Source organism: Toxorhynchites rutilus, chromosome 2 (assembly GCF_029784135.1).
Source record: "Toxorhynchites rutilus septentrionalis strain SRP chromosome 2, ASM2978413v1, whole genome shotgun sequence".
NCBI lineage: Eukaryota > Metazoa > Arthropoda > Insecta > Diptera > Culicidae > Toxorhynchites > Toxorhynchites rutilus.
Genome location: NC_073745.1, coordinates 339,546,603 through 339,561,273, shown reverse-complemented (window position 1 = coordinate 339,561,273; position 14,671 = coordinate 339,546,603). Strand labels below are relative to the sequence as shown.

General features: G+C 38.9%; 1 protein-coding gene across 3 annotated transcripts in view; it reads left to right on the top strand.

Moving 5' to 3' along the window:
- LOC129765170 (protein ECT2) overlaps positions 1 to 10,342 on the top strand; it is a 149,566-nt gene extending 139,224 nt beyond the window's left edge. For 2 of the 3 annotated variants that reach the window (XM_055765093.1, XM_055765095.1), the window contains 7 exons: positions 3,346 to 3,477; positions 3,532 to 3,900; positions 3,961 to 4,363; positions 4,438 to 4,598; positions 8,244 to 8,777; positions 8,875 to 9,024; positions 9,285 to 10,342. In XM_055765093.1, coding sequence (XP_055621068.1) covers positions 3,346 to 3,477; positions 3,532 to 3,900; positions 3,961 to 4,363; positions 4,438 to 4,598; positions 8,244 to 8,777; positions 8,875 to 9,024; positions 9,285 to 9,434 — 1,899 coding nt within the window. In that variant the 3' untranslated portion in view covers positions 9,435 to 10,342. The remainder of the gene's footprint in view (positions 1 to 3,345; positions 3,478 to 3,531; positions 3,901 to 3,960; positions 4,364 to 4,437; positions 4,599 to 8,243; positions 8,778 to 8,874; positions 9,025 to 9,284) is intronic. The other variant, XM_055765094.1, reaches the window with a different exon arrangement.
- The last annotated feature ends 4,329 nt before the right edge of the window (positions 10,343 to 14,671 follow it).

The following is a 14,671-nucleotide window of genomic DNA, read 5'->3' as shown; positions in this document are numbered from 1 at the left end:
ACTCGTCCGACCAAATAACGCGCTTCCAGAACTCCAGCGGCTTTTTGACATGGTCATTCGCAAACTGAAGTCGTTTTTTTTGTTGGTTTTGGTGTTGGTCACTTTTTGGCGAAGTAGCTCTTCAGGTCCGTTCTACCAAGTTCCACCAAGTCGAATTATGCGATTGGATGGTCGTTCGTGGGTTTTTCTTCACATCCCGGATGATTAGCATGTCCGTTCTAGCATCGGTCTTACGTTTCGGTCCTCTTCCCGGTCGCTGAGCATCTGATGCTTCCGAATGGCCAGATGGATCGCACCACGGCTTACACGGTACTCTTTATGTAATAAACTGCTGATTTCGACACGTTTGCTAGCTATATTATTTTATTCACACTTATTTGGTATTTGAAGAAATTCGACAATTTGGTATTTGTTACATTGACTACACAATGTTGCCAAATTTCATTGGAATGATGCTTCGTAAGAGTGTTTCATATTAAGTTAAAAATTACTGCACGCTCACTGTAATTTCCTCCTCAACGCCTATTTGGAGCCTTGTCTGCGCGCCGTTCAAGTGCTTAACACATTGAGCTCCGATGGAGCTAGGAGACCGACAATGAACTTTTCGACTGGTCACGTCGGTTCCTACGGATCGATAATGAACTTGTCCAAAATTCATTTTATAACTTTGCTGCCGTTATTTCCAGTTACGACATCTTTCAAACAGAAGGTCTTCTCGTTCCCTCAATTTTCGACTCATCGATTGACCATCCATCATTCACCCGTTTTTGCATTTTATCCATCGCATTGAAAGCTGTTCCCAGCTCGTGTGTGTTGTCGCAGCTTGGTCGCAATTTTTTTACATTTTCGGAAGAATTTCAGCACTCGCAAGAAAGACTAGGAGACTTACAATTCCAAGATTCAAATTTTCAACCTCTAGTCCGGGTTCTGTGCTTGAATGTAATCTTATTACCCTGTCTCAAATTCCGTTTTGAGATTCTTTGTGCCACTCGTTTAAACGGATAATTTTTCTAAGCACCCGGTCTCGCCGGGGCACTTTATTTAGATGTGTTTTTCCATATCTGATTAACACTCGGATGTGTCGTACACTCGGAAAAATGTTATAGTATGTTTAATTTTTGAAGTTCTTAGATATTGAAGGAGCGTTTGACAATGCATCCCACAATTCAATGAGAAATGCTATGATACAGCGTAATTTCGATGAAACTGTTGTAGAATGGATATTTCAAATGCTACAAAAAAGAGAAATAACGTGTAATCAGGGAGGGGCCACAGTTACAATAAGAACTGTGAAAGGATGCCCACAAGGAGGGGTCCTTTCACCTCTGTTATGGTCATTGGTAGTAGATAACCTACTGGCACTCCTTGAAAGGATAGGATTTGAAATCATAGGCTTTGCAGATGATATTGTAATTGTAGTTCGTGGGGAATATGAGCATGTAATCAGAGACAGATTGCAATATGCTCTAAACTTAACTATAGCATGGTGTAATGATGAGGGTTTATCTATAAATCCTCATAAAACTACTGTTGTTCCTTTTACACGTAGAAGGAAAATGAAAATACCAGATTTGCATTTGCTGGGAACTAAAAAAGTGTTTTCTCCAAAAGCGAAATATTTAGGAGTAACACTTGATAGCAAGCTCAATTGGAACTCGCATTTAGATGAAATAATACATAAGGCTACAAATGCATTATGGATTAGTAAAAGAACATTCGGTAACAAATGGGGACTTAGACCTAAAATGATCTACTGGATCTACACTGCTATAGTGAAACCTAGAATAACATATGCGTCATTGGTTTGGTGGCCAAAAACAAAATCCAAGCATGCTCAGGAAAAGCTAGGAAAATTACAAAGGTTAGCTACAATTTCCATCACAGGAGCAATTCGTAGTACGCCATCTAAAGCACTAGATGCAATGTTAAATCTACTTCCCTTATATCTATTCGTTCAATTGGAGGCAGAAAAAAACGCACTAAGGTTGAAAAGAACAAAACAGTTCTTTGATGGAGACCTTAGGGGTCATTTAAGTATTCTAAAGGAATTCAAACTTAATCCGATACTAACTCAGGAGGACTGGATAAACAGGCAATACAACTTTGAACGACTATTCAATGTGACTGAGCCAAGCCGCACTGAATGGGAGTCAGCGGGACCTGATATTCACCCAGGATCTATAATTTTGTACACTGATGGTTCCAGATTAAACGAAAGAGCCGGGGCTGGAATAACCGGCCCTGGAGTGAACATATCAATTTCAATGGGCAAGTGGCCAACTGTATTTCAGGCAGAAATGCAGGTAATTATTGAATGTGCAACAATTTGTCTTAGGCGTAATTATAGACATGCAAACATATGCATTTTTTCTGACAGTCAAGCTGCATTGAAAGCATTGAAGTCAGTTACCTGTACTTCTAAATTAGTTTGGGAGTGCATTCAACTTCTTCAAGAGGTAGCTAAAAAAGTGCAGTGAACCTATTCTGGGTTCCAGGGCACTGTGGAGTTGAAGGTAATGAAAAAGCAGATTTGTTAGCTAGATGTGGATCATCGAAACCATTCCTAGGACCAGAACCATTTTGTGGGGCCCCTGAATGTACCCTCAAAATGGAATTAAAGAACTGGGAAAAATTAATGATTGATGGCATCTGGACACATAGTACAGTAGCTCGACAGGCTAAATGATTTATATCACCAAGTAAAAAAGTAACTGAAAGACTTCTCAGCCTAACAAAAAAAAAAAGACCTATGCACTTTCAGTGGCCTAGTGACAGGACATTGTCCAAGCAAATACCACCTAAAGAAACTAGGTAAATTAGAAGATGATACCTGTCGTTTCTGTAACCTAGAAAGTGAAAGCTCGAATCATTTATTATGTAATTGCGAAGCACTTTTTCATAGAAGCAATTTCTTTGATAAAGGTTTAATGCAACCTGCAGATGTTTGGATAGCTTCCCCCAATAAGGCAATAAAGTTCATTCGTGCTATAATACCTTATTGGGATCATGCCTACAGTCAACAAGTGGAAATCACTCCAACTAATAGCGATACGACACCCTGATAAGGCTTACAACAAATAGGGGCCCGCCACAATAGATCAAATAAATAACTGGTCGTAGTGGAACAGGAAAAATTTTTGAAGGAATGCATTGAACTGTATGTAGTAAGTAATTCGTAATCCGATCTAGAGAATATATTATTAGATTCATCCCATTGTAGTGTACACTTATTTTTTAGATTGTAGAATTTTTTGTAACGGTAGAAAAAACTAGAATATTAGTTATTATTATTTCCCTTGGCAACACTGTATTACAACGTTTATTCCTCCCCATCCAACCAAACAGGTAGTCGATGAGCATGTGGTGACCGCGAAACCCGAGCCCAAGAACACAAAAACTCACATTGTGAAAGCGGACTGGTTCTGGTACACAATACAAAACGGTTACGCTGACGAAGTGTATTACCTCTTCGGAGATGTAAGTGCGCCCTCATTATGTTCAATTCATCGAATCAACAAATTTCCTTCCCAGTACCTTGACAGCATAGCAAACACCCCGGGCGCAGATCGGAGGGATTCGCTTCCGATTAGTTTCAACAAGCGGAAGCGGAAACGACTCTCGCATCGGACGCCAGCAGGAGGGGAAGGAACTCCTCTGGGCGCGGGCAAGCGGAGATCGTCCGTTTCGGACGCCGGTCTGCTGTCGGTGTCCGGTAGTTTCCTCGACTGTACCACTAGCCCCGACAAGCATGAGGGTAGCAAGAAGACGATCATCACCACCGAAACGGCGGACGTTTCGATTGGTCAACCGATCAAGAGTCAATCGATGAGGCACAATCACTTCATGGACTTTTTCCACACCGAGTCCAACTACGTTGGCATTCTGGATACCATCGTGAATGTAAGTTAGCATCCTTACATTCTTCCATTCGTATTTCAATCTTGAAACCATCCCCTACAGCTTTTTAAAGTGCCCCTGGAGGAGATGATTGACAAAGATCCAGAGAACGCGTTACTCAACAAATCAGAGCTGAGATCAATATTCAACAATTTCCTGCCCATTCACGACGTTCACAAGCGAATGCTGAATCGGTTGAAGGAGATCCACACCAGCTGGGCCGAAGAGCACCTAATCGGGCAGATAATTCTGGACAACAGGGACGACCTGATTAAGGCGTATCCACCGTACGTGAACTTTTTCGAACAGATGAAAGAAACACTGCTACAGTGCGACGCGGGTAATCCACGGTTCCATGCGTTCCTGAAGATAAACCAAGCCAAACCCGAGTGCGGTCGCCAGACGCTGCAGGATCTGATGATCAGACCTGTACAGAGGCTACCCAGTATTAGTTTGTTGTTGAATGGTGCGTCTCGATGAGCGAAACAAAACCCCCAAACTTTTGACATACCTATATCCTCAACTCATCTTAATTTTCAGACATTCTCAAACATACCGCTAAAAATAATCCGGACCACAAAAAGTTGGACGAGGCTCTGAAAGCCATCAAAGAAGTGATGACATACATCAATGAGGACAAGCGTAAAATGGAGGGCCAACTTGCAATGTTTGACATTTTTAACGATATCGATAACTGTCCGGTAAGTGTCAGCTAAGTGTCCAGACCAGTGGTCAAGTATGGAAAAGTTCATTTACTTATTTCTCCACACCTAATTATAAATCACTCTTGTATCTGCTTGGAATAATCATGGCGAAAAGAATGCAGCAAGCAATCGTGAGATTGCACGATGAATCATTTTTCATTCTCCGACCATCTTCATTCGGGACTGAGAGTGAACATAACAAAACAAAGAGTGGGAAACAACATTCAATGAATGAATACTCCTTTGGAAGGATCACACGAAACAAAATAACGAGTGACTCAAAATAGACTCAATCTGCGTGTATGTATGATTTGATTTCCCCTTCTTCTTTTTTCCTTGTCAGCATTCAAGTGCATTTGTTATCGGCAATGCACATGAATATACCTTCCCGCTCACCAATAACTTGCGTTAATATGGTCCTTTGCTTTGGCTTACATCGCATAACTGGTGCAATGTTCATAGCGAGAAATCTTACTCGAAATAGCTCATAGAGCCCACGCTTTATGCTGGCTTTGAATTTAACAACATCAGATGCTATAGGTCCTCTAAATGATTCTAATGTTCAGAAAATCATAGAGTCAATGTGCTCCATGGCTTTAATTGATATGAACATAAAACCCATAAAACCTTGCTTCCGTTTACTTCAATACGGGAATTTTAGTTTTTGAAGAAAATGCTTTATTTATCATCTAAATTTATGTTATCGCCATCATAACAAAACAACAATCCAGTTATAGAAACACTTTTTATGGATGTGTTCAGAAATTGCAGAATTGAAATCATTCCCGTATTCTAACACATAGATCACTGCATAAATCAGTGCACGGAGGCATCAGTTTGACAGTTTTGAGTATTTCGTTTCAGCTCCCATTCGTTGCAACTTCCATATGTCTTTATTCAAATGTTAACAAATGGGAGCTGAAACAAACCACGCAAAAACGTCAAACGAAAGGTAAGGCTAAGCTCCGTGATTTTTTTTATACATTCTTCGTGAGTGCGAAAAACATAACAGCGAAGTTGGTCAGAAATGTCAAAATGTCACGTTAGAAGAAAAAGGATTGAGGATCGAGGGTTGGTTCGATGTGGTGATCTATAACCGGAAACCGCATCCCCATGCACCTCAATCAATCGAGCAGTTTTGTGACGATTTCGAGTGGTTGGAAACGTTATTTTGATCTGCTCGAATCATATGATTAATTAATGACTTATTTCGTCTTTTTAAGAACTACATATAAATACTACACGAAACATCGAAGAAAGTTCTATTTTTCAAGCATTGGAATCGATAAAAAATCATTTTAGATGAATCAAAGCCGATCTTGAAATAAAACAATTTAACAGGATCCAGTTTTGTTAAGACCAATCTTCAGTTTTTTGAAAAATATTATTGGCAATCCTGACCGAGCAACCGCTGTTCGCGCTGAAGATACCACACGAGGAATGAAAGCGAGAGCGATTTCTTCCGTGCATATGTGCTGAAGAACGTGTACTCATAACGCTAAAAAGCCGTGAAAATATTTCGAGAGAGTCTAGCAATTCTGAAACAGGCGTTCGGCGGTCAACGATTCGATAACACTGAAGAAATTCCTGACGCAGTTACATCGTATTTCAAAAAGTTGGACGCTACGCACTTCGCGCTCGGAATAGAAAAACTCGTGCCACGCTATGAAAAATGCCTCGAACGTTACGGCGATTATGTAGAAAAATATAAAATAAAACGTAGATTACGAAAATCATGTTTTTCGTCCTAACTTTATTTTTCCGCGATTTCTGAGGCACTGAACTTATTTTTTTGAACGACCCTCGTAGTTTTTAACAGCGTTGGATACTTTCTTACAGTTCCGAAATTGCTAATATACATAACGAATTTTTTATTTTTTATTTATATCTTACGCATATCATCAATGATAGTTTTGAGCTAATCGGGATCATCAGCCTCGTCGTGATTTTCAGCAGATAAATCCCAGTTTTTTTTTTCTAAATGGCTCATTCGCTCTTTTCAAGTAGTTTTTAAATTGTGTGTTTCATGTAGTTGACAAATTGTGAATTTCGAGTAGCGACTACGTTGTCTACAGTAGCGCTGTATATTTAACAAAATAGCAAACCAACTTTTTTGGGTCAGGTTTGTCAAGTTGTGCTTTTCATCAAACTCTACCATGCCTAAGAGAAGTATTGGTTGGAATGGTTTTGTTCTAATACAATATATGAGTATATGTCAATACACTCAACACCAAAAGGCTCTGTCTTCGTGTAGCAAATTGTTTATACTTTACAATACAAACGAGACACACGATGTTTGCAATATTTTACGTAACATTTTATCTGAGAATTTATCAATGTGACAGCAATTTAACAGTGTTTGCCAAATAAATTCATGATGCGTGACAATCAGCCACACTAATAATACAGATGCAATAAATATTTTTCCGGTTTCCAGTGGAAAAATCTAAGGAAAATGTAATCCGTGATACATTCCTAGATCAAACAACATAGCCCAAGTATTGAAGTTCAAAAATTATGATGATTTTCTGTTACCTATTACCTATTTTGGTAGAGAGCCTTAACTTGTTATAAATAGAAAACTTGAACTAACAGTGATAGTTCAAGTTTCATATTATTACCTTATAAGATACGTAACGTTTAATGAAAACGTTATGACATTAAAAGTTTTCTAAACTTCACGTTAAAGCCTAGTAGTTTGCTGTAAATTGCTTCAATTCAATTCTCCTCCCGTGCACCATACGAGCACAAGGGCCTGTATTTAGTTAACAGTTGTGAGTGGATGACGTCCACAAGTAGGTATCATAACGAATAGAAGAAAGAATGAGCTTAGAATGCTCAAGTTCCTCGTTCAAAATTCAAGCTTCAAATGTTGATGGTTCACCGATGTCAGTGGCAGTGAATCAAGGCAATTCGCCTGGCAACACTGTGTTGGATGGTTCAAAGGGAGTACCGTTCATGAATGGGAAAACGAATGAAGGGCATTGGCTCATATTCAGTTCATTCAAAATCCAAGCACTGGTACCGATTGTATGCGCTTAGAAGAAGAAAAATAAATCAACAGATGAAGCAAAGGAGAAAACCAGATTCGAGCGCGGTTTGAAACTGGGTATATAAACACGGTGGATACGGTGCAGTAAGGATGTTCGAATGGTGTTAACAACATAACATTTCAATTATGGTTCAGTGCGTGTTGATTCGCCCATGCGCTACTGAATGCAAAAAAAAAAAAGTTGCACATCAGCACCGCGTTGCATTCCGAAGACCGCTTCTCAGTGGTCGTATAACTTAAAAATCACAAATACATAGTTCATTGGTTGGAGACATCGACAGATGTTCATGAATTTTATTGTTTCAACTAACTAAATGTTTTGAGAACTAAGACTGTATAACTAGTGGAAAATTTGATTACTATTCTACGTCCGAAATTTTTCAGAAAAATTACTGTAAAATCAGGGAATATCAGGATTTTTTTGTGTTTTGAGTTTCTTAGGTTTCCGTTATTATTACACGTACAAAATAAATGAAAATAAAAATAATGCCAGATGCCCAACCAGAAGAGCCCACCGGACCACATGCAGCCCGGCTGGTAGTGTATAGCTGATCCAGACTAACAGTTCTCATCATTCTCATCCATAACAGCCCCATCTCGTGTCATCCCATCGGCATTTCGTATCGCGCCGGGAAGTCACCGAGCTGACGGACAACCTGAGCGGCCGGGGAGACTCGTTGATCCTGTTTCTGTTTAGCGACACGCTGGAAGTGTGCAAGAAACGATCGCGAGCCTTCAATAATGCCAAGTCGCCCAGCACCAACGGACTCAACTCGACACGCTGCCAAACCATAAAACCCTACAAACACGTCAAACTGATGCCCCTGAGCTCGATCCGGCTGGTGGTGAACATTCAGGACAGTCCAAGAGCGTTCGCCCTAAATTGCAGAGCAACGGCCGATAACAAGGAGAGGCTGCATTCATTCAGTATTTGTGATGAGGACACAGATAAAATTATCTATTTGAAGAGCTTATGTAAACAGCTGGCGGAGAATGCGTGCAAAACCGACGCGGAGAAATTCATGGTAAACTGCGAATCGGAGGAGCTCGGAATCGATGTAAGCGATATCAATGTGGGAACATTGTCGAAGGCGTTTAAGTTCGCAACGAGGACAAGATTGAAGGTATGTACCAATCGGGCCCACTTTATCTCTAATTATTAGCCATTTACATCGTGATAATAATTATGTGTGTGTGTTTTGATTTCTCTCCCGACAACAGGTTGGCCGCGCCTTCTCCTTCAACAAAACCCCTTCGAAGTTGAAACGAGCCGTTTCCACTATGATGACATCCCCCTTCGGGAGCACCCAATCCCTAACTCCGGCCTCGCAGCTAGCGCAAATGAAATTGGCAAGCTGTACGAACCTAAACGTATGCATTCCGCATGAGCACATTACGAATTGAGCACATCCCCACATTAATGACTAACCACACCACAAAACATAGATAACCCTTTAGAGGAAGCGAAATCATTTTCGGCTTTTGTTGCTTTTCTCCGCCGTTCAGAATTGATGTCTCGCATTATAGCCGAAAATGTGTTTTCCTTCCGAAACCTTTTATCTGAAATTGGTGGCCATTCACTACTTCATTGCTGTGCTTTCTTTTTTTTTCTATTTCCTCTTCTCAAACAGGAAGTCGGCGAAGAGTCGTCCGAGAGTGAATCGAAAGTGTCCTCATCACCGTCGTCGGCGTCGGAAATCCTGGTCGCACCAATGTCCGTCCAGCCGATCCGCAAGAACAAGAATCCGCCAATGTCGATAGCGACGTTACGGCGTCTATAGAGAAAAGCGTTTTTTTTGTTGTTGTCCCCGTTCTGTTCTCCCGTTCATCCTGTTCATTATCATCGTAGCATGTTTTCGTTCCGCTTCGCTTTTGTTTTTGGATTTTTATTGTGGCCATCCCACGTTGATTACCACATCGATGCAGCAGCAAGCGAGACACACTGTGGGGAGAGAAAATATTGTACCAACATCACACAATCACACCGGTAGTGTTCTCGTCTTCCCCCGTGTGTTATCCTGGAGCGGCTTTCGCCTCTTTCCTAGATGGGGTTTCGCTTGACTCATGGAACTTTATTTTCGCTCTTGCGATACCGAGAGCGAGGCCGCGAGGAAAGCGTCGAGATATTAAGGTCAGCTCAGGATGTTTTTGAAACAATCAAAGAGTGAATAGAGCAAAATTTGTAAATATATAATAATTCTATAGTCGATGTTCGGAGATTGAGAGAGGCGAAATAGGAAATAAGCGGTAGTTAGTAATAGAAGAATACAGACATTCTTCTTTAGTTTCATAAGATCGGTTATGTTTTATTTGTATGTGTACATTTCTTCAGTCCGATGTCGTTTGGCCTCAGAAGGAAAACGGAAGCTAGATTTAAACTGTACACTGAAGAGAAGAAGGAGAAGAAGGAACATAAAAAAGACAAGATATTTCGTGAAATCAGGATCTTAATTTCGCGATCTGAGTTTTCAATAAGACGAACGGAAGAGAAACAATCTCAAATAATTGTAGAATAAGCTGGCATTCTGGAATGTAAGCCAACGTGAGATGGAGTGCGATTTGTATGAGATTAAATCGCTCGCCTTTGTTTTTGATGCCTTTTTAGTATTTCTAAGCTATTTTTGGTGAGGAAGGAGAGGAAAGCGGAAATAAAGGATGGTGTTATTCTTTATTGGAATAGTTAACTGAACATTGTGATATTATTACTGAGAAAGAACATCATTGCACGTCGTTAAAGCACTTTCCGTATTTCAACGTGAGTGTTCTTTGATTTCACCTAAAGATAATACCTGAAATGCAAAAGTGGGGTTTTGATACAAAAATGGAATATATGGTGGCGGCAATCTTTCCTCCCAATAAATAGTCATTATGCTTCTTAACACGTTGGTTGCGTTCGGTCCATTGTAATTGACACTGAGTTTTCCATCTGGTCTCATCGGACCGCTATTGGACTTTTTGTTTGGAGAGCTTTGACGAAGGGAACGACAATAACGAAGCTAGAAAATGATTTTTAGAAAAGTCCCATACTCCCCTAGTCCCCTAAGGATTCTCGAAGGCGTTGAGCGTCTGGCGAACAATTAGCTGTCGGTCAGGTGGATAATTAAAGGAAGCTCCCATCAAACACAATAGATGTTTGGAGAATCGTCTCATACGTCTAGAAAAACAACGTGAAATTGATTGAATTGAAACGGAAACAATTTCCGTAATCTGATTTCGAGGTAAGTATCGTGGTGATAGAGGAATGTCGAGTAGGAAGAGTTCATCCTACTGTTGATGTTGGAATCCTGCAGTACAACAATCCTACGGAACTCTTGAATGCGATACAAATTGCATTAAACCTGGGAGTAGTTGGCTCTCAATATGAAGGAATAGAAATAAAAGGTGTTACGACTTAAACATGGCAAATTTCTTCCAACCGTATATTTAAAAAAAAATTTATCAGCCCTCATTTTGTAGTTATTTGTATGCAGAATGATTTTTTCTTTTTGATTTCCAGATTTACTCTTTAGTTATTAAAATGGCGTTCATGTTAGAGTAACAACGCATCCAAATATTTCTCGCGCATTGCTAAAATCCAAAGTATTCGCAGTTCGAGTTGGCCATATCGATGTGAAATAAAAAGCCGGAAATCGCAGCGACAAAAAAGTGACCTAAAAAGTGCGCCTCCTAACTCTGGGCATTTTTGTCTTTTTTAGACTAAATACACCAATTGGCTATTGATTGTGCGTATTATTTCTGTTCAATACTTAGAGTGTCTTTGTTGTCCTCAGATAATTCATAAAAAAATGAGTTGTACAGGAAAAAATGTTAAAAACAACTCCGACATCATTAAAAATGTCAAATTTTTGCTCCAGTTAGCATCGACGTTAGGACGCTAAATTCTTTCTTCTCCACAATTTCACGAAAAAAGTATTGCAGATCCGAGATTTATCCGAAATCAGTAAGTTTTAAGTGTTTTGTACTTGAATGTGACTTCTTGAATGGCGTTCACGTTTCCTGTGGAACTTTTGCCGTCTCAACGTATGCATTAACTAGCGTCATTTAGTAATTTTTAGTTGAGACTTATGTAGCCAAATAACAAGCCTTGAACGATTCCGAGGGGCAAGCTCTAGAATACGCGTGACCAACTTGCTAGTCGAAGGAAATTTATTTGACAAAAAATCCCCCGACCAGAACGGGAATCAAACCCGAACACCCGGCATGATAATGTGAAACGCTAACCACTCGGCCACGGGACTTATTTGAAGTGATTAAAATAAATAAACTCTCAGAAAAAAAGGGATTTATAATGCACAGAATTAAGTTCTGAAAGTTTTGTTTACGTTCTTGATACTGCACAGCATGAAACAAGGACGACTTCGGGAAAGAAAAATAAGTGTTTTTTTCCATCAGTAGCTTGTTTTGGTCATGTAAATGACTAGAAAAGTACGGATTTCGCGCCAACTCGACCAGATGTTGGCATGACCCTCTCAGAACTTAATGGAACTTTCTGGGTGTGAAGACCTTACCTAATTTAACATCTTGGCATACTTAGTTTTCCGAAAATTTATGTAGACTAACATATGGAAAGGGCCAAATATTTTTGACCATTTTCTTATAATTTTTTTGACGTAAGACTACGTCTTACATTAAGGGTGCCAAATCAGAAAACAGGTCACGTTTTTATGAAATAAAGTTAACGTTAATAACTATTTTTGCTGCGAACGGATTTTAACGATTTGCATACCAATCAAATCGGAAATTTTCTAAGATTCGTTTGATATGCTATATATTACAATTCCGTAATCTGTATACCGTTTAAATTGGTGAAAATTGGAAGCATTCACATTTCCCCATACATTTGTTCTATCCATTTGTGTGCTTTCACGATCAGAGCTGTCAATAACAGCTTATGCAGCCGCTACAATAGAAACAACGATTGCGAAGAGAATATTTGCGAAGTAAACTCCACCCTTGCATAGTAAGTAAACTGTCGCTAGCGTATAAGTATTGCATCTCCTTTGAGGAAAATTCTGGAAATCTTTCTGTATCCGAAACAACAAAGATCGCTTATTTTGCTCGTTTTGTGTTTTATGTTTCCCCTCGTGCTGTGAACGCTAGCGAATATTTCACTTGAAGTGCATCTGGCATTGCAATAAACACAACCATCCAAGCAATGGCAAAGTAGGCGAAAAAAGAGAAGAGTGTAAATGATTATAGGTCGCTTCTAGCCATCAGCGCATCAGATCTGTTCTGATGCAACAAGCTTTTAGTCTTGTTGACGGTTTTGACCGAGAGTCGAGGAACGATTTTTCATAAACGGTCATTCTCGCAATGTTTCATTTTTTCGCTGCAACTGTGTGCATCTGTTAGACGCGTGTTTGATGTTTGTCCAATTTTTTTACTCGAAAATTATAAGTCCTACGAAAAAGTGATCTATGTAAGAGTTTTAGGAAAATAATAGAATTTTCAGTAAAAATACTGAAAAAATATTTTTTGAAATTCTACACTGAAAAAATTCGATTTCTCAAAATGTTTGTTCTAAAAGTCGATTTTGTCAAAAAAAAATTCTCAGATTTTGATGAAATGGTAGATAAATGATAGATAAATATGTGCCCTATAACTCTTCCATACATTGCAACTTCAAGGTATTCAAGGCAAACAATTTTTTCTAACAAAAGCTTTTTCAATATTGTATTGAAATTTAGTTTATTTCATTTTTCAGTGCAGAAAGCCAACCCAAAATAAAAAAAATAATAATAATAAAAATGTTCATTTTGAAAAATCTTAATTCGAGAACAAAAAATAGCGCCTCTCCAATGTTTGGATACGTTATGCAAAAAAACTTCAACTTTCGAGGAAAAATATAGCGCCCTTGGTCCCGAGATCATGTAAATTATAAAAATTGTATACAAAAAATAACCAAATTTTTAGGAGGTGTAGTGTTTTTTAAAAAAGTCTAGTTCATCGGCTTCAATTTGATATGTTGATCGTCTAAATCGGTCCAGTACTTCGAAAGTTATGAGTTTTAAAAAAAAGTCATTTGTGGAAAAAGGGCGAAAAATTTATTTTCGGCACACCCTAAAATAAAAATGGGGATCCTAATGAAAAAATTTAAATATTCGGCACTAATATTTTGAGATACGGAACAAAATTACCACTTTCCACGAAAATCTGTGAGCCACTATATCGGTTTGGGATGAAATCACTGTATAGTAGGGTGCCAATGAATGTAACGGACCCTAAAATTTCAAAAAGTTACCCTATACAAAATGATCACCACCTCGAAAAAAACACACTATGGGAAATATCAGTTCAATCGGACTTAAGGGAGAGTGGCGCAAAGCGGTAAATGTTTGAGTTCTTTAAAAATCGAAAAATCACCCTCCCCCCTTGAGCTTTCGAAAAAAAAAATGATGCCAAATGTCTTAATAGCATAAAACTTCGTGATCTAGTGTCATCTCGAAATTTTTTTTGTCAAAAATCAACAGTCTGGGACCTTTTTTTTTCGGACTACGAGACGAAACATATGGTTTTGGGTGCCAATAAAAATAGTTATCTGGATGTTTTATTTGGAACTTGCGGCGAAATGTTGATTTGCACGATAATATACCCTATGCAAAACATTAATTCATTCGAACTTCATTTATTAGTATAGCAGACGTTAACATTTGAGTTTTTTTGAAAACCGAAAAATCTCCGAAAATTGGGATTTCCAAACAAAATTATTGATGCCAAATGTCTTAAAATTGCATGACACGTCGCGATCAATAATTCACAATGGAAATTACACTTTTTTTTGTGAAGTATTTATACCCATCATGTTTTTCCCGCGCCACATTATTTCTAGCCTACTTGTGATACTACACTTTTTCTGAGCGGTTGTTTCTGTTGCAGTTGTTTTCTGGGGTGATTTTTTCCGGTCATGATAGGAAGATACCCGGAATCATGAGGGAAAAAAACATTAACGACAACAGCATTGGGCATTTTCTCTTGAAAATTTGGGTACAAGTAGTTTAGAGTGTATTGTTTACACTGT